Here is a 24,952-nt window from a genome sequence, read left to right on the forward strand (position 1 = left end):
AGAAGCAAAGCTGAGGTTGAAACGGCACCTACCGGCCCCGGGCGAGGGGAGTAGGTAGGTGGGCAAGGAGCATCGCTGTGCTGCGCGTCCCTGGGTACGGTGGCTGGCCTTCGCTGGCTGTTTTTTGGGAAGAGTCAGCTGGAGAACGGGCAGCCTTCCCTTTTGGACACCCAGCCCTCCGGAGCTCGAGGGAGACGTCAGTTTGAGCAGAGCCCTTTGAAAAGCACTGCAATTTCTGTTTCTCACTAAGGCTCAGGCTGTAATCCAGCACTTCTGGAGCACTTCACACGAGAGGTGGAAGAGAAGCCGAGGAGCTGGCAGGAAGGTTGGAGGGGGCCGCTCTCGTTAATTGCAAACAGCAGTGGAAATAATTGCGCGCGACGCGGCAGCGCAGTGAGAGGACGCTCGAGTCACCCTCGCTCTGGTCTCAGGGTGCCCTGTCCCGAATCCAGGTAGGCAGTTTGTCTTCAAAGGAAGCCCTGTAAAACTTGCACTGCTGACTTTAGACCGTGAAGCTCACAATGTGCTTTATTTTTTAATTTAAAAGAAATGGAGCCTTTGGGGGACGTAGCTGTCTGGAGTGACCGAAGGCCCTTTCTCATGGAGGCGAACGATCTCCGCCTTCTGTCAGCTTTTCCCAGCTTGAACTGAGCAAACCCATTTTAAGGGAGTCGTTACAAAATTCCATGATGTCTGGTTCAGGCTGGGCTCATCTGGAAAAGGATACGAAAGAGCCTTGTTATCTTAATCCCCTTTAATTTCCCTACTGACTCCTTACGTAGCAGTAGGAAGGCAACACCTCCCGGGCTGGCAACGAGGGCCGGCTAAAATTAGTCAGCAGCCCTGTGCTTCTCGCCAGCCCCTGCTCTGCACACGAGGGGCAAAGTTTTTGGAGAAGAACTTCAGCTTGATGGTCAGAAGCATTTCACATCACGTCCAAGAACTGCGGCACATCCAGGCCCCACAGTTGGCTGCGTCTGGTCAACGGAGACGCCCAGGCTGCTTGAGGCTCCTGTCGTAAACTGAGGCAGAGGAATGGGCCTAACGTGCCCTTTTCTCTTAACTGATTAACAAAATGCCCCTGCTGGGGCAGGGAGCTGAGCCGCAGCAGTCACACCGCACCGTGTCTAATATTCAGTGAGCAGAATCCGGCCCTGAGAGGCCCGTTCCCTCCGGTTTGCCTGCACTGGTCAATAGAAGCAGGACCAAGCTTCTTGGGACTTGCTCCCCGCCTGCACTGAATGCTTTCAGGCCAGGATCCAGAGCATGCGGGAGGGGAAGTGCCCAAATCTGCTCGGGAGCCTTACTGTGCGCCCTGGGCAGAAGCGGTCGGCCCGTCCTGGCTCTGTTCTGCCTGCAGGCTATGGCGAGCAGCGCGCAGCCAGGGTGCGGAGTTTGCTGGGCTGAGCTGCTCTTCCCCAGGCAGCTCTGACACAGCTGCGTTTGCAAAGGTCACAAATCAGCGTTAAACGATCAGGAAAAAGCAAGCATTCAGCGGCCGCAGTGTACTGAGGACCGGGGATCCCTGGAGCTGCAGCATTCGTGCAACGCGCAGGGGCTGTGGCCAGCGGACGCTGCCCTTTTGAAGCAAACCACAGCTGGCAGCGGTTTTCATTTCACCCCATGGTAAAAACCGCTACTCTGAAAAGAACCAGTTTGTGCAAAACAAGCGACCACAAGATCTTTGTTTCCTCATTCCCAGAATCCAGCCCTAAGTCTGACTCAGAGGTTATTAATCTTTGCTGGATAAAGGAATGCAACCTTCTGTGAATACAGCGTCTGCTTAGTAAGGAATTTTATTTCTGGATAATAACAAATCTGCTGGGTACTCCTCGCTGCAGGGGGTTATTGGTCATAGTATAACGCATAGTTCGTGTTTAATAATTCCCCCCCGTTTCATGCAGTTATAGGTAGTTTATAAGGACCAACTTGAAGACGGGTGAGCACAGCCATGCATCTGGATCAGGTTTCCAGTGACTGACAATAACCAGCACGGGGGATATTAAGCGCCTTCAAACTTGCAAAATTATACCCTCTCATCACACACAATAAAAAGAATTATCATTTATTCAGTAATGTATTTCAAGTTTACATGGAACTGAGAAGTTAGGAAACGTGTTAACCATACAAGAATTCAGAAGGTTCCTGCACAAATCTGTGTATAGCTTGAAAGAATTTCTACAGCAAACTTGTGCCAATCAGTCCAATATTTTGCTGAGCTACATCCTCCATAAATACTCCAGGCTTCTTGCTGTACTGTACAGTGAAGCCTTCAGTCTCCTCCTTACCTTCACTTCCAAACAACAGCAGTATTTACTAGTTGCTTCAGGTGGATTCAACATGGTATTTTTGCATGTCACCATTATACTCTAATTCAAGTCAAGGTCTGAGTAACTGGTTTTTTCATTCTCCCTTCTACAAGAAGGAAGGACCCTCTTTGTTCAGGCTGTGCTATTTGCTAGAGAATATTAAATATTAGAACTTTACTGAAAGCTTTATTCCAGCTGAAGGCGATGCACTTGATGGTTTGTTGTTACATTCCTTAAATCAACAGATAATAAAAGAATGCTTTGGACCTTTTGGCTGTAAGCTGTGGATAGGATCACATCACTTTATAAGCTCGAGCTCTAATCAGAAGAAAGCTCAGAAGCACCGAATGTCAGTCTCATATGTGACTCACAACACACAGTAAAGGAACCACAGGCATCTCCATCACTTGTGATTTTAAAGGTTAAAGGAGGTCAGTTAAAAACACAACTTGCCAGCCAACTGTTTCCAATTAGGTGAAGCAGTTTTAGGACATAATCAGCAGAAATGCTATGTTGACATCACTACTAGTTACCTTGACCTGTGGTCTTTTAGAGCAATTAGCAGGCAGTGTTTGGACTTTTAAAGACATCAGATGGACTACAAAAAGGACTGTGTGACATAGACACTCTTGTTTTGGCTTTAATTAAAGTAGGACAGAATATAAGGGGTATAAAAGAGAGGGACAAGAGTACAAAGGCTTCTTGGTGGCCTTCCAAAGTCATGAGATTTTCTAATCCGATTTTCTCAGAATCTGCAAATGAAAAAAGGGTGTTTCACGATACCTTTCTTCATCAAGAAAAAAACATTAACTGAATAGAACAAGGCAAAATGTCTTTGCATTCTTTTAAATTTGGAAGTAGACAACAATCACTGAATAATTATTTTGATTGCCTATTATCTGCACTACTAGCCTGCTCTCCTGCTGTCAAAACACCAGTGCAGCGCTTTCTGAACTCAGTTTTGCTGCCCATCTGAAGAGAAAGTTTCTCCAACGTTCAAAATAAATCTATCATTTGATGCAGCCTTCAGATTTATACAGTTTCAGTTACCATGGGAAAGTATGGTAAGACAGAAAGTATGATCCCTCCTTCTTGCACATAAACATCTTCTAAATGCTGTGGAAATCATTTGAGCTCACTGCTTCAGCATCTTTTTTTCCCAAAATGAGATTTTTTGTATGCCTTATAGTACTGTTGTGAAGTTTTAATAGGTGGAAGATGTGTTCAAGTCACTGGTTTTAAATCATGCAAAAACTGCAAAGTCCTGCTTTCTTAATTACCTTGGTAATTTATTTATTCCAATTTATTGAAAGTACAGCTGAAAATGCAGTTTTCTCTTTTGATAGGATTGTCAAACCTACAGTATTTGAATTATTATTTAACTCTCACATATTATATAAGAAGTAAATCTATCCTGGTTAACTAGCAGATGTGTTTCTACTGGGGCACGAACCGCTGGCATGCTAGCCATATGGAGGATGATGCAAAATGTAGAAGGCATGCAAGAAGGTCTCTTTAGAAGTGATACTATATCACTAGTTAATTAAAATGGATGATTCTAAGCATGATTTCATATTGCAAGGAGTGTGTCGGCATAAGCAAGAAATTGCTGCTTCTCAGTGGTTTAGACCATGCAGCTCTGAGCACTGGCTCCGGCGAGGTGCTGGTAGTGCAAAATCCCTGCTGGGGATGAGGAATTTCTCACCGCTGGAGCCAACAGGCCAGATAGAGGCTGGCAAAAGCAGCAGGTCGCAGAAAACCTGAGCTGTAATTAGCCAAGCAGTTACTAGGTGTCACTGTAGCCCCAGCTGACAGAAGTGAAAGATTCTCTCCTTGGCAAAAACCCACGGCAGTGGAAGCAAGTCCGACAAAGAAACTCAGCTCGCTCCAACTGCAAGAGGTTTGCTATGAGAATATTAGCTGTGTTATAAACACAGAGATCTGCAGTCTTCCTCTAGGATGAAATAACTCATTTGGCATTTAGCATTGTTCTCGGGCATTACAAGTCTTTAAAATCCTGTTTATATGTGGTATTTTTCCTGCAACTGAAGCATTGGGGTTCAGAGAAACCTTTCTGCAGCAGCAGCAGCAGCATTATGATTTCATTCCTCGTCAGCATCTCCTCAGTAAACTGATCTGCAAGACAACAAATACCTGTCATTCACTGGTAAAACATGCATTTAAAATATGCATTCTCGTTTTTCTATTCAGTAATCCCGGACAATGACATTGTAATAGAACTTAGAAGGTGAGGGTGAAGTGGCTGGCTTGGCCAAAGAAGGCAATTTCACGTCTCTGGAGAATATTAACATGCCAAGGTTAATAAATGATTTGCCAGAGAAAGCTTCCTTACCCTTTTATTTCCATTTTATTTCTACCTTTGAGAGAAAAACAAGTCCTTCCTATTGGCTGGGGGACAAGAGTCCCTGTTCTGTAACGGGATTCAACAAGCATTTACATCAGAAATGGGGAGTTAATCTCTTCTTAGCCCACAATCATTGTCTACACAACTTATCTAAATATGAAATGTACTTTGTTTAAATGCCCATTACACAATCAGAGTTTAAACAAAGCAAAATATCTTTGTAATGGAAACTGGATAAAATATATTTTAATGGATAGTGTATCTTAGAGGTCAAAGACAAAGTTGTAGCCAGACACTTCGGAGGCAGTACTTTTACAATTACAAGGCAAAGTATAAATGTAAACTGAATTACTCTCAGCTGTGTGAATGGAATGATTTCCTAACTTACCAGGTGATAGTAAATAAATATCAACAAGCAAATAAGTTCAAATAAGTATCTCAACTAGCTTTTAAAATTGTTCTTTCCTTCTCATTAATTCATTAAAAAAAACGTTCACAGAAGATACCCCAGGGTAGAGCTTGCTATAAACTCAGCAGTACCGTAGGACTGAAGAGGAATTTCATTATTTATTTTGACTAATGGTTGTATTTAGGAAACAGCTGCCAAGACGATATGGAGTTTGAAGGGGTGGGAGAAGGGGATACACTTTAGAAAACAGTTCTTGTCTCTGTTGAAGAACAAAACTGCTTCAGACTGCTGAAGATGTTTTTTTTTTAATCATTAGCGCTAGCACCTCTTTTAAAATTTCTGTCCAGAGTGGACAGAAACCCTTATCTTAGTCCACTAAGACAAGAAAAATTTAACTTGGGAGTTTATTTTATTTTTTTCAGCTGGTCAGTAGAGTCCAAATTTCCTTCAGTTTCTGTTCTGATATCCTAAGCTCAGCAGGGCTGGCCACCCAAAATCCAGTGTTATAATATGGTTCTAGATCTTGAACCCTGAAACACCAGAAATAAATGCAGAAAGCTTTCTCAGAGGACTTGGCTTCATTTGCTGTTTGTTCAGACAGTGATCTGAGTCTGGAAAACAGCTTCAGGCTCCTCCTCAATATTTGATGTAGATGTACTCTTTGACATCACAGGGACCAGCTGCATGACTAAGCGCTCGTTTTTCTAACCCATAAAATCCCAGATTATTTTGCAAGTAAAAGCAAAGCCTTTTCTTAGAGTTTGTGATTACATCTTAGCAAATAATCCGGTTCGTTGCCCTGTTTTACATCTGTCAGTGTCTCCCTGTTAGCATTTCCCTGTTCAGACTGGATGGGTATGTCGAATTTCCTGATCGGCTCAAAGGGAAGAGAATGCAGTGACTATGCTAAAACTAAATGAAAACAAAGGCTTTATGAAATGAATGGAGTCTTTAACCAGTAAAATGCCAACCGTCTTTTTGGATGTTTCCAGAAAGCTCATAAAAGTTCATAAATTGCTCATAAACAATTTAAAATCTTATTGAATCAAATTAGGAGAAAGAGTGCTAACACACCATGGGTGTAACAAATCAGACTTTTACAGCAACCAGCTCTTAGAGAACCAAAGGACTAAAGCCCACTGCCTAGACCTTGTACACTATGGGGTTTTTTCTTTCTCACATTTTGTTGGGAGCTTCAGTTAAATATATCTACTGTACACTTGATATCATGTAAATTTTCCTAATTTTCTGAAGTTGTATTTCCTGAATTTTTTCCTCCCACTTTTTGATGTTTAACGTGTCTCTTATAACTGAGTCCCTCTTGCCAATACATGAGATCTTGCATATTTAATGAGAACAATTAAACAAGAATTTTGTAGAAGTGTTTTAAGCTCCACAGCTTACTTTCATTTTCCCCCGCTCTAGGCCGCCTTGAGCACTAGGAGAAAGGCAACCAAGATTAATAAACCTTTTCTGTTTTGACACTGATTAGACATGCAATTTAATAACGCTAGAGACAGCAAGGAGAATGTTTTTTTAAAAAAATGAAAGCATGGAAATGCCTAAAAGCAGGAGAAGTAAGAAAATTACAGAATCGCTTAATAGTTAGGGCTGCAAGGGACCTCTGGAAATCATCTGGTCCAACCCCACTGCTCATGCAGGAACTAGCCTAGAGCAGGCTGGTTTTTGAAGATCTCCAAGGAAGGAGACACCACAGCACTAATGGGCCACCCAGACAGTAAAGAAAGCGTTTCCTGATGTTTAACAGAACCTCTGCATTTCAGTCTGTGCCTCTTGCCCTGGCACTGGGCACCACTGAAAATAGCATGGCTCCAACCTTACTTCAGGAAAGGTTTTTTTGGTTGCCGACGAGGATGGGATTCGAACCCACGCGTGCAGAGCACAATGGATTAGCAGTCCATCGCCTTAACCACTCGGCCACCTCGTCTGCTGAGCTTTAATCCTTAAAATACAGTACAACTCTGGGTTATCGTCAGTATCAAAATGATTGTAACTAGACATGGCTGTCTGAAATTTTATTCAATTTATCTATATTATACTGTATTTTTAAAGACTTATTTTATTTATGCAGCTAGTCCTAAGACTATTTATTATTATCATTTTTTATTATTATTTCAGCACTATTGATAGCATTAAGAAAGTCTACGGTTGTACCTTGGTTTTATGATTATTATCTTTTTTAAGTTTAAAGAATGATTAAATCCGTTTAAAGAGTTTTATATGGATTTAATTAGAATTTTGTGCTAATAACACTCCAGGTTTCAGAACTATGATTGAACTCAAGCCTAGGAGTAATACGTTCTTCTGAGATACATGGGGCAGAGAGTTCAGCATCTGGATTTGGTATTTTTCATTTCCAAGTCCAATCCGAATGAAGACTTTAAAAGAGAAGAGATGCGGTAACATGGCCTCTCGCTGATGCAGCTCTGTGTGGTCACTTCAGCTAAAGCTCGTCGGTCTCTTCATGACACCTAGATTATGGGAAAACCTATAAACCCTGTCCCTTTGAACTTGAGTGACACTGGGGAGGGAGCAGGATATTTTTTTCAAAGCCCAAGGGTCTCACATAGCCAGAGGCTCACGCGTTGTTCCACTTGCTGTTCCCCATCCACATCGTTTTAGTGCAGACCTGCATGGGAGGGAAGGTTAAACGATGCAAGCAGCCCTACAGCAGAAAAGCATTGATGGCAAGCGTTTGAGAAAATAGCATCAAACATTTATTAATTGTCCATCACTGACGTAACATGTGCTATCTCTGAGCCACCTCTGGGGGACTGCTCCTCCAGTTTTCCGGCTCTGATCTATTTAACTTCGAGCAGGCTGACTCAACTATCGGAAAGCACACACACTTCAGAAATGAATATACGTGATGCTGTATCAAAATATTTGAGTGACTAACCAATGAATAGTAGTGAGAAGCTTCACTGAACTACTCCCGTGGGCCTCTTGTTTTAATTCGGTATTCTCTCTGAAGTGTTTGTCTGAAAGTGGTTTCTCTTTCATGTTTGGCTGTCGCTGATAGAGTTCTTTATGAGCGCTTTTAACAAGGCCATCTGTAACCTCTGACTGCTGCAGCATTGGATCATTCGACAGTAAAGCTGTCCCTTCAGTTCCTGAAGGTTTTAGGAAAACGACGGTAAATAAAAGTTTTCAGCATTTTGGGCTATTTATCCTGCTTGCAGTAAATGTCCCACATCAGATGAGCTTGGCTTCTATTATAGGAGAGGGAGTTAGACTAATTTAGAGCACATTTGACCATGTAATGTTGGGCCATTAACAGATAATTGAGGTTGCTCAGAAACCAGAATCATTCCGGTTGTAATTCTGTCCTGCTGCTGCACCGTGCCACGGGGCCAGGCCCACGTTCTGCACCTCGTTGTCCCGCCTGTTACAAGATTCGGTATCTCGCACCTGAACCCACGTTTTCAGAAATCGAAAATTCCGCCTATGGGTTTGCCAGTGATGTTAAATGACTCTCTTTGACTCACTCTTCCAGTAATCAGCATGAACCACTTTGACTGTGGTCTGTCTGCTCCACTTCACAGCTGCACCCTAGGTATTTATATCCAACCCAGTCACGCCTTTACAGGCCAGAGAAAAGACAGAGGGCTGGAGAGTGAAGCTCGTGTGACCAGTTTTAGGCATCTTTCCCAAGGAGAGATGAACCAGATCTCAAACTTGCCTTTTTCTCTACACAGACTGTAACAGAAGGGTGGCCAGCTGCTTCAGATGTTGCCCTTGTACTGGGAACGCCTAAAATGAGCAGAAAGTAATCCCCCCTCTCTTGCCTGAGTTTTCGAAGCGCTGAATTCTTCACCGACTTCAGCTGACAGTGCAGCTGCATCCAGCTTTCTGAATGTCAGACGGAAAGTTTTTTTTTTTTTAATGATTCCTTACAACAGATACTCAAAATGAGAAGTAACTTGTGGAAATGCCAAGTCCTGATGCACAACAGACAGGTAGTTTATGTGCTACATCTGAAAGTATTTTTATGTTTTATTTTCTCATCCAGACTGATGATTTGTCAGGAGAAAACTGTGAGGTTACTCGGTTCTTTAGTTTGGGGTTTTCTGACTTCTTTTGTCTTGTCTTGTTTTTAATGATGTTCAGCCATAACTAAGCCAGAAATACCGACTAATTGTAAGGGTAAGCATGCCATAACAACAACAATAAAAGGCCAAGAATTATTCTTATCACTATGTCAGTATTATTTGAGACTGGACATTTCAAAATGGCAAGACAAGAAAGGAATCGCAAGAATCCGGCATCCCATAGACTGGGTTCTAATTAAAATCCCTCCCAATCTCCAGAAAGTCAGGACTGAAAATCACTATTCATTTGTACAGCTTCAAGACGACTGATGAAAGACTTCAGACAAACCACAAGAGGCCACAGGATCAGTTGATGTGACCTTTTTTTAGACCAGCTCAACTACATTCATATTGCTCCAGTGAAATGATATTCTGTGAATTCAAAAACATCAAAAATTTCATTCCAGAGAGCTTTGAAAGGTACAGAATAAAGGGATAGTTTCACGTAAAGATTGTGTTACAATTAACTGGAAGGTTTCATCTGCAGCGTTGCAATTCATAACAAGCACACCAAGACAAGGGAAATGCATTTTCATGTGACACGTCCAGAGTGCTGACTTGGTAGCAAATAGCAGTACCACAAATGTATTCTGTTTTCTGGTCTGCCTGCCTAAAATGAGTAGAATTATGAAATATCTTTAAAGATGATGGCCAGAGTATTTACCTACAGCCAAGAAAACCCTTCACGTGGGTCTAGATCCTTACCATAAGGAGTGCTTGCAAAAAGGCCTCATCAAAGCCCTTGTTTTCACCCTTAGTTTAATTAGGATTCCCTAACCCATTACTAGTAAAACTACTCGAAGGAGTTGGTGACTAGTTGACATCAACCAGCGAAGCCGGTGGGGACACAGTTGTAATCATTTAAGTTAGCACTGCTGAAAAAGTCATCACAGTTCTCATTCCAGGTGCATTTCCAGGCATACAATCCCAAAGGTTACTTAGGTCCTCTTCTAACATTTCTTTTTTAATGCAATGACTGACGAGCAGGGCATGCACAAGTGTCTTTTGTGAAGCTGCCAAAAACACTTTGAAGATCATTTAAATAAGTGTAAGACAACAAGGAGATCAATCCCTTTGCATTAGGATGTTGAGGAGGGTATGAGGATCAGGTGTGATTATAGTCTACACCTGTAAGGAAGCAGGTAAGAGAAGTCTACTGGCTGGTTTTTGGAGAAGAATGTCTGTGTGGAAAAGCTTTTCTGGTTCTATGCAGGTTGAAGAGTTAAGGACAAAAAAAAGTATGTTAAGTTGTGCTGTAACACTCAGAAGAAAGCAGTGAGGATAAGACATAGCTACAAGGTAACTGGAATTGCTGCTGTTTTCAATACTTTTCTTACCCTGTTTTTGGTGACTAAGGTGTTGTTCAGTCTTGTAAGTTCTGCAAAGCAGTCTTCGTAAAGGTCCTCCAGGCCATGCTAGAGAATTGAATCTGTTAGTTCACGTGGTGCCTATGTGCACACAAATCTGTATTTCTACTGAAGTGAATTTTAATGAACTTGGTAAATAGACTAAACTACACAAAGATACTTCAACTTATTGTGGGTTTTGGCAATGTTATAGTAGTGATAAACTGTCTAGTGGCTGGGAAGGCTGTAGAGTTTTTTATGTCTGCATTCCAGTGACTCCTCTTATGCTACTGGACTGAAAAGCAGATGTCCTGTGGTTTTGTGCTAAGCATGCATGTAAGAAGTGCTGCATAGGTTGACCTGCCTGATGGGCAGCTAGTATGCTCCAGCAAGTGTTTAGAAAGGCACGATCAAAAGGAAAGCACCCCATTAAGGGTGTATGAGTGACATTAAGTTATGGATGCGTACGTATATTTCTGTCACAGCTCTGCATGTGTTGCATGATTTTGCATTTTATGTCCAGTACTGTAATGGGAATGGACTATGAAAAAAGAGGTTAGGATGGAGGGGACGACCAGAACAATTTATTTAATATGTTGCTGTTCCTTATTGATGTCTGAGGGGTTTTCAGAAAGAAGGAAGCTGCATATAAGCTGTATTCAGCCTTAAAAAAAATAAAATAAAAAATAGGGCTGTGGGTTGAGTATCTCGGGTTTACTGAATATAATTGATTTATTAAGTCTCACAATTAATGTTGTATTTGCTAATCATTCTTACTAGCAGTGCTCACAGCTGTCTAGCCTGTTGTGAGGATTCAGCGCTTACTAAGGGAGTTAGCTTAGATTTTGAGTCCTAGCCTACAAAAATGCAGGGTTGCCAGTTTTGCTGAAAGGATATCCTGTTGCGAAGGGAAAAAATGACGGTTTTGAATGTAGGTAACTAAAAGGTCAACGTTTAGTCTGGTCTCAAGAATAAAACTACGTAAGATGTAGCACTGTGTGAATGTTAAGACAGCCATTAGCTTGTTCAGAATGTACTTTGGTGAGTCCTAGTGGAAAAACGGGGTGAATCCAGAGAACACTCATAAAGATTAGTAAAGCTCACCAGGAAGAAAACAACAGTGAAGTACTGACTTGACGCAAGCAATGGCAAATACCAAGCAGTAATTAAAAGGGAAAAGGATGGTGCAATTAAAACAACAGGTATACTATCCAGAGCTGTGGGGTGGGGGAAATGTTTCTAGGAGTAGGTGGCTACTTTCTTTTTTAATCTAGATAATGTAGGTAATCATCATTAGTATGAAAAACAGGGAGTGAATTTTCTGCCTTCCTAGGCAGAAAGTCTCCAAGGAAAGCCCTGGTATTGTGGGGAACCAGGTGCAGAACTAGATGGCATAACACATTCCTAAAACAGCTCATGAAACGGGGATGACCTCAAAAAGTGTCAATTCTCAGTGAATACAGCTAGAGATTTTGACCACCTGTAGGTATTGAAGATTTCATGGCACTTGTACTGTCATAAACTAAAATGCAGCATCCTGGCTGCGTTCTGCTGAGGGTAATTGATTTTGCCTCCCCAAATTTCCATTTTATAGTTCTAATTGAATGTGTTTTTTTACAGTGAATCTAATCAACCCGCAGGACAAAACACTTATTTTGCTTCGCTCTTGACAAACAAGTGTTTTGTTTGCATTTTGCATCTGTAATTAAAGTACCAGCTGCCAATGGTGAAAAGAACTATAGAAATTAATAATTATTTCCCCTGTAAATACACGGTACAATATTGCTGGCATGGAAGAGTAGCCCTCATTCCAAGGCAGTATGGCTGTATTCCACTGATTAGAGACAAAAAAATAAAATAAAATGATGTGCATATGTTAGTGCATTTTTTGGGGGGGGGGGGCTGGGGGCAAGAGTGGTAGAGGAGGGGAAGGGATAATTGTGTGTGTGCTTCCAGAATGTACGTGCTGGATGCTGAATGTAAATCCAAGCTTGCAGTAAGCTGCCTCAATAGCGTTCCTGAAAAGTACCATTATCATCCTTAGAAGTGTCAGCAGGAATAGGGAAGGACCAGCCAGCCTGTGAACAGAAGCAGCATTGTCCTTAACCTTGAACTGATCCTGCTCCTCAGAACTTTTATCAAAATACCTACTTTGTTTACTTGTTTGTTTTGGGACTGGGGGTGGGTGTTTCTTCTTGTAGATCAGCTGTTCTGGTACACCTGGGAAAGGCTGTGATTGGGTTGGAGTCATCTTTGTGCTATAGTATTATGTGCTCTAGCATGTTTATAAATTCTCTTCAAACTGTTCTTTTAACCGTTGCCTCTTTTTCCACTCTTTTCTCCTGCATTTCTATGGTCGTCTTAGAGATCTCAACCCATGATGTTTTCCTTTAGGCTTCCAATAAGTGTATGACAGTCTTAGTATGAGTAAAAGGCTTCACACTCGCATCTATATACACGTATATATAGATGTATGTATTTTACAGCATAGCGTCAAATCAATCATTTAGACAATAGCTTGCTGATGAACACTTCTGTCAAGGCATTCTGGGAAGTCGTTTACTTTTTTTTAAATGTGTTATTAAGGCCTGAAGGCATGCAGATGGGGAAATATACACTGTTTACCGCAAATAATTTGAGAAAGACACTTCTACCAGATTATACATCTTCTCCAAGTTGATAGGAAAGACTGGCATGGTAAATTATTTATTTAGATTAGTAGAAACATTGAGAAGGGCATCTAACCATATGTTTTAGAAGCTTCTGGTGCTAGCTTCACTAGGTGGGCATTACAAATAATACCATAAAAGCACAACAGTATAATATGATATAAACCATCTCAAGGAAGCACTACAATCTATAGTCTTGATTACTGTAAACACTCCAGCAATTACCCTTGCAATTCATCCCATTTCTTTAAAATGCCTTGGGGCCTGGGGGGGGGGGGGGGGGGGGGGGCAGAACACACACACAATGAACTTGGCAGTTTCTCTTTGTGTGCAATGTGTAAGCATGATGAGCTGAATTATCAAACTAGACTCTGATACTGCCATCAGTTCAAGTTCTGCAAAGTACTTGAAAGCTTTAAAACTGAACTCTGTGTGTGTGGCGCACATGCGAGCCTTGTTCCTTGACTGCTAGTACCACAAAAGCTGTGTAGACTAGGGACTGAAACTCCTACCAGGCACTCGGAAGCAAGCCAAGACATTTGCAAGACTTCTGGAGAAGGCAACTTCTATTGTAATTAGCTAAAAGGCTGTGTCATAAGATCTTATTTACTTACAGCTTGCATAGTGGGGTTCTGTCTGTGACTTGAGCTCCCTAGGGTCATGGAAACTTGTCAATAACAATGAAGTAACAGAATTTGTGCATTAACATTCAAGAACAGCGTTTTGAAGTCTTACCAAGACAGGCTTTGGTTGCTGAGCATGTTAATCTTTCCTCAATGCTAGCAGCATCTTATGATGGAATCAATACATCATGCTTTGGCACAATTAATTCCTCAGAAAACAGGGTATTCTTGGTTATCATTAACCTAGCAGGGCTCTCAGTTTCAATATTTCTGACCCTCATTCCTGTATTTCTTCTTTAAAATTGCATTTTTTTTTTTTTTGGGGGGGGGGAGGGGAGCGTAACAGAGATGTTAAATTCTTCTGTCGCTTAGTTTACTAAATTTCTCATCTTACATAATGTTGCGAAGGACAAACAATGAAATCCTTGGCTGCTCTCGCTCAATCTGATTCTCTACTGTAATGTTATATCTACACAACAAACAAGAATTTTTCCATTGCCGCACTTAATTACAGGTTTTCTCTATGCAAAGCTTCCAGATACTGAGCAGTTCTGTGAAATGCCCTGGGATTATAAAACCTAGACCAAAGATGAATAAAGTCTCTCTACATTTCTTGAAATCTGCATAAGTAAGCATATCTCTCTTTCACAGTTTAGCAGGTTTCAGTTGATGTTGACATTTCACAACACACTGAAATATTGCAAGGCAGCAATACCAAAATAGGATTATGGACTCATATCTGAAGTGATGCAGTTCCTTACCCGTGACTTTTGGTGATTTCTGTAATATGCATTCACATTAAAATTGTCTGTATCAATTATCAGGTTCTGCTTGCACAGCTCAAAGGCTTTCACAGCCCCCAGATTAGCCACTGCAATAAGACAAAAAATTAAGCCTTTAGCTTTAAAATACATCATGCCTGTTATAAAACCAGAATGACACTACTTCCTATTATTACTTTAAAGCCATTTTCTACAGATCTTTGTCTTTGCATTGGAATTCTGAATCATTTGAAACTATGGAATTTTTTTATAAGCACACGTAATAGTGGTGATAACTGAATAATCTGTTAAATTCTGTATGGCATGACTGCTCTGAATTTTGTTTGCTTTTAAACAATAAAATCTCTAGCTTTTAGGGAATAAAACAGGATCATAAGTGGTATTGAAATAAGATGGAGTAATTGACTTCATACATAAGTTTCTGTTGAAGGTCTTATCAATAGCAATAGAGCCAAGGAGTGCCTGGAATAGTTTATTTGCCATTTTCCCTTGCTATTTTTAAGACAACAAATATCATTTGAGTGCCATAAAATGAGTGGATATACTCCTACTCTATAAACTGATTCTGCTTTCCCTTTTCTTCTAAAGGATTATGTGGAATAAAAAATGTTAAAGAGGAAAAAGCCCTCCTCTCTCTGTGCATAGATGGCTTATGTTTTGGAAAAAAAAAAAAAGGGAGGGGGGGAACTCCCCGTACTCTTCAACAACCAGATGCAAAACCTCTGCCTGCTAAGGTGGATTTCTTGTCATATGTGCTTCTTGGGATACTGTGCCACTTAGTTTTTTGATTGCTTAACGTACCAGCTCTTGCTGGCTCCCGGACTCTCGAAGAAACTCTCTTCAAACACGATCACTTCCTTGCATTCAGTCAGCTAGCTCTGAGGGGAAACTTCAATTATTCTGAGGACAGGATTCAGGGAAGGTTTGGGAAATGTGACTCACTTCCCTAAGCTGGGTGCAAGCCAGGAATCTAAATGAACAAGGCCTGGCAGGGAACCAAGTATGCAGGATTCAACTGATATATCATCTGCCTTTTAAGACTGAAGAAACAAAGCTGGCATAAGCTATTATCTTCCCACGTACAGGATCGGCATTTTACACCATCTACACCAGGTTAGGGTGTGTGTATATATCATAGACCCACTTATATCCTTTCTGGAGGTTAATTCTTCGGTTACTATCTGTTGGTGGCTTTTTTCTTTGTGTTTAAGTGCTTATTTACAAGGAGCAAGTTGGAAATTATACTATTCATTTACAAACTTCAGAAGTCAGAGTACATCCAAGTGCTTAACAAACCCTGTAGAATGTACCTTAGAAGAAGGTACCAAGCTGTGTTGTGATTACCTTCAATCTCTCAATAAAGATATAGCCTGTATTGTGAAAATGTGCAGTTGCGTTGCTGTAAGTTTAGCTTATAATGTCACTAATTTCTGCTCAGAATGGAACTGGTACAACAAGAATAATACTTGTAGGAAAAAAAAGGGTGCTGACAGAAGTCAGGCTGAAATCGAAGCTCATGCAGCAGCACTAACAGGGCTCTTTTCTAGCTGGGAGTCACCTTCCTGAATGCTACAATCTGTCCTGCCAATATTTGTTCTCTGCTCCCCATCTGAATTCTTCTAACACTTCACACACTTCACCTCATTTTATGGATTTGTCTTTCAAACATTTCTCTTACCTGTTAGACTTGCATGTGCAGCTTATGATCCCTACAAAATTTGATGTTCATCTGATACTACTAATTGCTGTAGATTGGCTCATTAAATCTTTCAGCACTTGACATCAAGATCTCGTTTTAATCAAAACCAAGCACTAGAAAATTGTTTTTGGTCTTGGTGATCTGCTTGCTACATACTAGTGGCCTTGTCAAATGCATGAATATCTACAGTTTATTTACTGAGAATTCTTGTGCTGAAGAAAAATACTGCCGTGGTGATCAAGCTTTGAGTTAAATTTATCCTTTGAGTAAATTTAAAGATTTGACAGATTCCGCTATACTAATGGAATTAAACAAGATTAAGAGGTAAATCTGGTGAGGTATCTCAACCAAACGTTTGTGGGTTCAACCAAATATTTTGTGGGCTCCTCTCTCTCACCTGACTTTATTTCAGCTTTGAGCCTTTCTTTTAGACATTCCTGCCAAACAAACTGCAGGCTTCCCACGCAACCACATGGCCTCAGCAGCGGATTTGTAGAACCTCCACCAACTTGACAAATACGACATTGATCTTCCTTGTCTGAATCTTCTGCCAGAAGATGATTAAGACATAACAGAAGAAATCGATAACTGCTCTTGGTGAAGTCTACAGTTGAATAATGGACAGTATCTTTGCACTAATATTCTAGGATTTGGGGAGATTTTACTAAGGACTTCTATCACGTGACAGTAACCTGGAAGTGTAACATCCAGCAGTTCAGAGTTAACGTGTACCTTAAAGCTGATAACTGTGCAAAGGAAAAACCTTAGTCTCTAAATCCCCTCTTTGTTTTTGTGTAATCCCAGTCCAATGTGCTGCTGGGAATTATACAGTTGCTGTCCTTTAGGAAGAACTAGTGTGTCTCAATGCCACCTATAAAGCATGTTAGGACACATGCTTCTGTTGAATGTTCCTCTCCCTCGCCTGTGTTGGCGCTGCATGCATTTTAAATGTTTGTCTAAAGTGACTTGCTTTCTAGAAACCTTTCTAGATTTGTGGTGGTATGCGGAAAGTTCATTTCTTGGTTAACTGGAATGAATTTAAACTAAACAGGAAAAAAAGTAATGTTACATAACTCATTTTAATGCTTTTATATTTATGACTGATGGATGAAAACATGTTAAGTATTTACTGATTAACAACTAGTGCTCTTTGCATGCCATCTGATGAGCAGATTGGGTTCCTGTTTAATAAATAGAATTCTAAACAAGAAAAACATTGAGACTTGGATTGAACTCTAGATTAGCTAATACTGTAAAAATAAAAATCTGAAAATGAAAAAGCAATTTGTGAATCTATCACTTCACACATTCAAACTCGAACCACATGGATTTACATCTCTGTCCTTAATTTTGACTGCCTACAAATACCCCTAGATGCTACACATATAACGCCTCAGAAAACCAGACTCCTCTAATTAATGTCAGCAGCAGAATGTTTGTATGTTTTTGTTCTGTGGCTTTCTCCTTCTTCCTTTTCCCATCCTATTCTAGTTGTGGTTTGGTTCGCCTAAATGTTTTGTGTTAGGAAAGAAGGACAAGGCTTTTGTCTAAAAGCAGGAATAAAATGAGACCTGATTACCCATAGAGCTTTTGGTTTATTTCTAGTCTGCACTCCCATCTCTGGCAGTTCCGCCCCCTAAACTTGGACAAAACAGGTACTGTTACCAACTCCAAGTAAGGTCAGCAGGAGGCGGAGGAAACTCAAGAGAAGGGAGGCTTCCTGTTGGCATAGCAGGAAGATGAATATTTACAACCTTCCAATGCAAGATAGGAAAAAACCTCTGGATGTCCATTTTGTCCCTTATTTCTGAATTTCCTTAATTTTTAAAGATAAAAGTTTAGTTTTGAAGCTTCTGTCTAGACGTCTACCATGTCCCCTGGGATAGATGACAAACTTCAAAATATAGACAGTTGGTTTATTTCCAGTGAAACTGAGAGTAGAAGTGTTTTTCTTGATAGCATCTCTGAATCTAATTGCTTAAGCAGTTTCTTGAGACAGAGTGAGCAGCTTGTTGATTACAATGAGCAGCAGGGAAACCTATTGCTCCTTCATTCTGCCTTTATTTGAAAGTCTCTGCAGTCAAAGATTTTACTGCATTTAGACCACAGATAGAAAATAGGACCAGCAAACAATTAAAAATAGCTTTGACAAACAAAGCTGTGCCTCTTAAAACTTGAGCTTCTGGTTATGTTTGGAATACATAAAGAAGTTGAGCTTAAAGGGCTCAGCACTGGTTAAATGGGATCTATCCCAAAGGGAAGCCTTATAAAGGAAAGAAAGGGCAAGTTTTATGACCGTGTTATGAGCCATGTATACCAGTGCTCAAAAAGCATGCTTGTGGATTGTGGTGGATGCTGTCATGCTGAAGAATCTATTTTTTTTGCCTCCAACTCTGTAACAATAAAGCCCACAAATCCCCCTCATGTCATTGCCGAAGAAGGCTCGATTAAAGCTTCAGTGGTATTTATTAATGTTTAGGAATAAAGCAAGTGAGTGTGTGACTTGAAGTCTCAGGCAGCAAACATTTCCTCACTGAATGGCTTTCAGTGTCTCTAGTAGAACCTACTAAAAGTCACCTGCTGGAAGGGTAAGGATGGAGATATAGATGGAAGAACTATTAACTTACTTCAGTATGCTTCCAAATGTAGAGAAAACAGAGCCCTTCCTTTACAAAGCAAGTCAAGTATCAAATCAACCTATGATTTAAATAATAATGAAAAAACCAACCACCTTTACACGTGCATTAAATATACCTTCCATGTTGCTTAAGTTTCTCTTGATCTGCCTGCAGCCTCTTTTTTTCCTCTGTGCTTGTCTAATGAAAGGCTCTGGTCTTTGGTTTTGTAAATACCAGGAGAGTGAATGGCAACTGATCACACAAAACATAAGCCATATGGAGATCATGAGAGAATCTTGTCTGAAAAAAAGATGGGCTGGAACATTCTAGAGATGAAGGTCTAGATTATTTTTTTTTAAGTTTCCCCTGTCACATGAGCTGCCACTGGAAGATGAAGTTTTGTTACTGATATTATCCTCCAGAAAGCTGCTGTCTTCAGATGTATTGTTGGTAGGCAGTGAAGAATCAAAATGTCCTGGAGCAGAAAGTCCCTGTAATGTGTAAGGAACAAGGGTGTATGCTTAATGGATGTTGACCTATTGTTCAACTCCGGTGTTTGTCAAAAAGCTGTTGGTGAGCTCCAGTTTGTTGAGGCCTTAGGTTCAACTCAACATGCTGAGTTGAGGATCCTGGGCTACTAGGTGCAGAACAAAGCAGTGGTCTGGGAACTGCTGAACTAATATAAGGAAGCCACCATGATTGCAGAGAGAGGCATTCTTAGGAAAGCAATAAATGTGGGCACTAGCCCTATCTCTGGAGTTAGCTTTACTAAGTATCTTTTGAATAATTAATTACTTGGCCGGTTTTCAAGTTCAAAATGATCCCTATCTTCTATACAGCTCCCACATGGAGGGTATAACTTGTTACTGTCCTGAGATTCTCTGATGTAGTTCTACATCAGTGATGATTGCACTGTGTTCTCTTAAAGGCCAATGGGAAGACTTACTCCCTCTTGAAGATGCATTTTTTATCATTTCCACCTCACTCCAAGCTACTTCACTCACCTTGTGCTAAATATAATTTACTAAACTTGTTGTTCTGTCCCAGCATACTAGCAAACTGGCTAAGGGTCTGGGAAAGACTTTTCTTTAACTGATTGTTATCTTCAGTATCTTCTATTTCTTCAAAAGAATCTTTGATAGTTAAACTGGACAGGATAACAGCTTTTCCCTCTGGTCCTAAATGGGGCTATTTTATAGCACAGAAGAGATGAACTGCTGAATTTGTTTGCTGTGTAAGAACCACTGGTTTCCTGGGAGGTCGGTGTGGATGACTGAATTAAAGAGGATTCAGCATGCGTCTGGACTGGAATAGTTCCTATTTTTTTCTCTCTCAAGACCTCTGCAATCTAGACTGAGATTGGAGGACTGTGTTAAACTCCTTCCTTGAGATGGCAGAAATGCAGTTTCACTTCATTTTCTTGCACAATCCTGTGGATCTCCAAGATGTGTGTCCAGTACAAAAAGCAACTATCAAAAAAAAAAATTTACTTTTGTATTGAGTGTTTAGCATGTTTGGAGTGGCTTACAAATATTCTTCTGGTATTGATGTTATGGCACAGTCAGTTATTGGCAATTCTAGTTGTAGTACGCTTCTTGTTAACAATATGAATTTATTCATGAGCTTCGTTGGAACGCAGACAGAAAAATCAATATTGCTTGTCTGGTAGGACATGTGGAGGAATATGTGGCGAAAGCTAATAAATATTACTAAATGATGCAATGGCACCAGACAGACAATTAATATTTACCTTTTCCCTGAAATGCATTCTGACCCACCTTTGCTTGCTTTGTTGAACGTGTAGGGTCAGAAGAAACTGCCTCTATATAAGCAACAGGAATTGCATCATCAACTTTAGTTTTTTTATTATTATTATATAATGTAAAAGATAGAGTTCTCAATTTCAAGAATTTTATCTCGCTTATTACACAGTAATATAAACTTTCAGTGAGTGCTTTGATCTGCCCCAGTTTGCAGCTCAGCTGATTTTTTAGTACATACTCTGGGGGAGGCCTGCTGTTTGTTCTAATCCTCAAGGGCACCCTGCAACAGAATTCTCTGCCTGTTAACATTTATACACAAAACCATATGTTACAGTAACAGAAAAGAAAAGTAGCTTTAGAGATTCTAATGATTATCTTGCAAAAAAAACTGTCACGTAAAACATTAGGAATTTGTTAAATTTCATGTGATGACTGCAAGTCCTGCCTTTTTTGGTGCAAGAATATCAGTTGGCTGCATAAAAATCTTGAGCTATGTCCATTCTTTGGCACCACGTGAGGACTGGAGGTGCTGAGAAAAGGTGCTCATAGCTCAGAGTAGCCAGAAGGGATAGAGAACAGGGATTGGTTGACCTTTAGAAAAATAGGAAAAAACGTTTTTAAAATGCTATTACTAATCCGTATGAAGGGAAGCTATGTGCTAATAAAACACATATAAAGACAGGCCTGGAAGTCTGAACTCTCAGCAACAGAAACTTCTACTAACGACCTTGCTTGATGTACCTTAGTTTCGTAAAGGTGACCCAGGTAACAACAAACTTCACCACCAGAGCTACCTGATTGCAGCGAGTGACCCTGCTGGTGTAAGACTAGCTCTGTGCCACTCTGCTGTAGCACACTGTGAATGTGATATGCGTTGTGACTGATCAGAAATACGGAGTGTGACTGGGCTAGTGGTTGTTGAGTTGTCATTTCAGGTCGTTGTATGCTGTCTGCATGCCCAGATCAGACGTGAGGTGTGTGTGTGCTGTGCTTTGTGACTAAGGCTTCGCGGCAGTTGGATAGCAGCTGATGGCTCAGCTAGAAATCTTTGTGCGAGGACATTAGGAAAGAAGCAAAGTTATAGGTGTAAATTGTAATCTATAAGGAAGATGAGCCTTTTAAGAATGATCGATTAAATCAGAACGCTATTGAGATGGGCACCTATAGGAAACTGAGTGATGAATGCCACTGTGCACTAACGCTCCAGTCAGTGTCATGTGTAGATGAGGATCTTTGAATGGTCCCATTTGACATCTTGCACAACGAAAGGAATTTGCACCCACAATAAAATTTCTAGGGCATTATGCCAAAGTAATTCAAAAAGTAACATGAATGAACACAGCATACTCACATAGTATTGGTAAAACCTGACTGCATGTGCTTCACAATAGACCACTGACTTATCAACAGTGTGTCTCCTCGTGGAATTGCCTTGTGCAGTACAATCTTTAAACCACTGGAAAGATTGGACGCTTACAGGTAGAAAAAGCAAGCTCTTTGTCAGACTGATTTAGCTGTGGGCTTGATCACTCAGACCTACCCTGGCAGACTGTACTACTACACCTGCTGGTGTGGGGCCTATGGGGCTCTCCCAGCAGTGCTTCTAACCTTGTAAGTTAAATGCATGTTTGTTTTTTCTCCCAAGGAGATATTTGGACTGTTGCTCTGGTTGTCCTTTCTGCTCATTCATACAGCGTATTTTTTTAATTGCTTGGGGCTGTGTTATTGTATTTTTTTTTCCTACTACATGGGTGCACTTGAATGGATTTATTTCCAGTTGTAATGCAAGTTAAAAAATGTGTCCTCTACCTGCGGTTGCCATTCCATACTTTACTGGGGCTATATCCTTCCTTGTGTCAAGTAACCTGCTTTTACTGTGAGATGCTGGGCAGGTTTCACTAAACTTAAGAGCAGCATTCACTAAGACATGGTGCAGCAGGTAACATTTCCCATTATATTTAGTTTTTCTTGTACTACTTCTGGTCTACTACATACTAAAGTATGATCTAGATGATAAATATTTCAACTCTAACTCCAAGGCATAATTTAAAAATAAAATAAAAAATGTAAACTGGGGCCCTAGCAATCCCATTAGTTTTGGGAAGTCTGAGTATTTCTTTTTCTTCTTCAAAACAAGACGTTTACTCTCTAGGTAGCAATTTGAGAGCTCCTGAAGTTGATGAAAGTAGTAATTCCTAGCTGGTGACATCAAAGAAACAGAAATGGCTGTGTTATTTCACATAGCTGCTTTGTTGCCCATGGCCCCAGCAGAAACAGCTCTCCTAGCCTCAAACAAGTTTTGAATGGGAAGTATAATCTGTAGTCAGGACCTTCATACAGAAGATAAGATGTCTGGATTCAGTTTTGTGCTCTGCTAAAACTTATCCTTTATAAATCACTTACTATGTATTAGCTTCTCACTCAAACATAAATAAACAAGCCCAAGGGTGCTGTGAAGATAAACTCATTGAAATGGTAGAGGATAGTCAAAAACAAATTGTGGGGGGCAGATAAGTATGTAAAATAATCAGGCAAGCATGCCTGCATGCATGTTAAGGATATCAGAAATAAAAGATATTATATATTAGGAATGTGGTGGGGAAGTACTAGAATATATCCTCAGCCTAATGCAGTTTGAAGAGAACAGACAGGAGGGCCACTGGGGTAGGGAGGCCTTTAAGATAAACTTTCCTTTGAACTACATGTTGCTGATAATTCAGAGGAAAGCTTGAGTTTTCTCCCTACAGACAAACAGCAAGTTACATGCATAAAGATACGACATAGTAATGCTGCTCTCTATTTACTCATTTTTTTTCTTGTCTGGAAGGACAGGGGAAGAAGACTGGTCCTACTCTGTGAATGCCTGCCTGCTTTACTCAGGAGACTCCACACTGATATAAGTGAAGCTTTGAACGGAAATAAGATTTTTGTCCTTACAAGATCAGTGCACTAGTTAATTTTGACTATATTTTTCCCCCCAAATACCTGAGGCCTATTTTCTACTCTAAATTAAGTCAGAGACATGAAGTAACACTGATGTAAGGAGCATTACCTCAGACCTACATGAATGCATAATTGAATGGGTTTAACCTTAATTTTAAAATACTTGTTTTTGCTGAATGATGTTTTTGAATAAGAAAATGCTGTTAATATATAATAAATCAGAATTAGCAATAGATCTATCCTATTTCTTCCCTAAGACTTCAAAGGAGAAAACACATGCACACACAAAAACACACTTAGGAGTCCTGAATATTCAGTGGCATTCTTGATTGTGTGGAGAGACCTCGTGTAATCATATATGTCAAGAACAACATCAAAATAGCTTTATGGTTATGCAAGCTATTTCTACAATGATATAAAACTGCAAGGACAGTCGAACTGCTTCTCTGTCTGTATGGGCCTGGTTTTTGTCTCCAGAGATGTAGCTGTGTTCTCACAGTGCCTCTCAAGAAACGAGAAGCCATCCATCTGCTATGATATTTAGCGAATAATCTTTGTTCTATAAATATTTGAAGCTTTGTGCTCAAAAATGGAATATCACTTTAAAAAGCAACTTGCTGGCATACATGCTAGCTGACTTCACCGAAACAATAAACTGATTAGCTAATCCTGGCAAACTTCATATTGTTTTCTGAGAATTTACTCATACACATTGTTAGGTCGGAACTTGTTTAACGTCTGCTATTTAAATTATGGAGGATTTATTTGTCGTTTAGATACAATTAACAATGATAAGAAGTAACTTCGCTATTTTCTGTATTTTAAACTCAAATAATTTATTTTAAATTACCCTTCTTATCTCCACCAATTGCAAAGTTGCACGAAATAAAGACTTGATCCTTTGCTCATTAAAAGCCTTGTGAACATGCCTGCAAAACTTTGCCTGCACCCTGGAGGAATAGGGAGATTAGAAGACATGCTTTATCTCTGGCCTTTGATCCCACATTTCTAAAAGGCATGTATGCATATTCTGTGATTCCTTATTCTAAAATTAATTTCAGGTGTCCTGAATAACACCACTGAGACATTTCATGTTGTTCTCAAAAACAAAGTTTATCGTTATAAGTGTAATTCCGGTTTAAAACTTTCCAGTGTGTGACAGTTTAAAACCAACCTAAAATGTAAGCATGAGCTCTACTTTGAAAGTATATTCTTATTAAACTAATGTGTTTGTATGAAAAAAATAAGGCAAATGTCTATTCACTGCAGTAATACAAGAGTGATTAACTTACAAAGCATCCATTCAATTTGCAA

At 40.2% G+C, this 24,952-nt stretch overlaps 1 protein-coding gene, 1 long non-coding RNA gene and 1 other non-coding gene across 9 annotated transcripts in view; 1 reads left to right on the forward strand and 2 right to left on the reverse strand.

Annotated features, from left to right (window-relative positions):
• The first annotated feature begins 62 nt into the window (after positions 1 to 62).
• Positions 63 to 16,880, forward strand: LOC106045990 (uncharacterized). The gene is made up of 4 exons (XR_001213027.3): positions 63 to 452; positions 548 to 10,337; positions 10,409 to 10,494; positions 16,746 to 16,880. It is a non-coding gene; the product is annotated as an uncharacterized lncRNA (long non-coding RNA).
• Positions 4,045 to 24,952, reverse strand: part of MARCHF10 (membrane associated ring-CH-type finger 10) — a 38,107-nt gene continuing 17,199 nt past the window's right edge. For 2 of the 7 annotated variants that reach the window (XM_066981507.1, XM_066981503.1), the window contains 4 exons: positions 16,712 to 16,861; positions 14,595 to 14,704; positions 10,533 to 10,610; positions 7,639 to 7,769 (listed from right to left, as the gene is read on the reverse strand). In XM_066981507.1, the coding sequence (XP_066837608.1) occupies positions 7,683 to 7,769; positions 10,533 to 10,610; positions 14,595 to 14,704; positions 16,712 to 16,861 (425 nt within the window). In that variant the 3' untranslated portion in view covers positions 7,639 to 7,682. Of the gene's footprint in view, positions 4,446 to 7,602; positions 7,770 to 10,532; positions 10,611 to 14,594; positions 14,705 to 16,711; positions 16,862 to 24,952 lie in introns of those variants that run through there. The other 5 variants (XM_066981505.1, XM_066981504.1, XR_007157676.2 and 2 more) reach the window with 5 other exon arrangements.
• Positions 6,950 to 7,031, reverse strand: TRNAS-GCU (transfer RNA serine (anticodon GCU)). Its single transcript has one exon. It is a non-coding gene; the product is annotated as a tRNA-Ser (tRNA).

The sequence above is a fragment of the Anser cygnoides genome, chromosome 22, assembly GCF_040182565.1.
Source record: "Anser cygnoides isolate HZ-2024a breed goose chromosome 22, Taihu_goose_T2T_genome, whole genome shotgun sequence".
Lineage (NCBI taxonomy): Eukaryota > Metazoa > Chordata > Aves > Anseriformes > Anatidae > Anser > Anser cygnoides.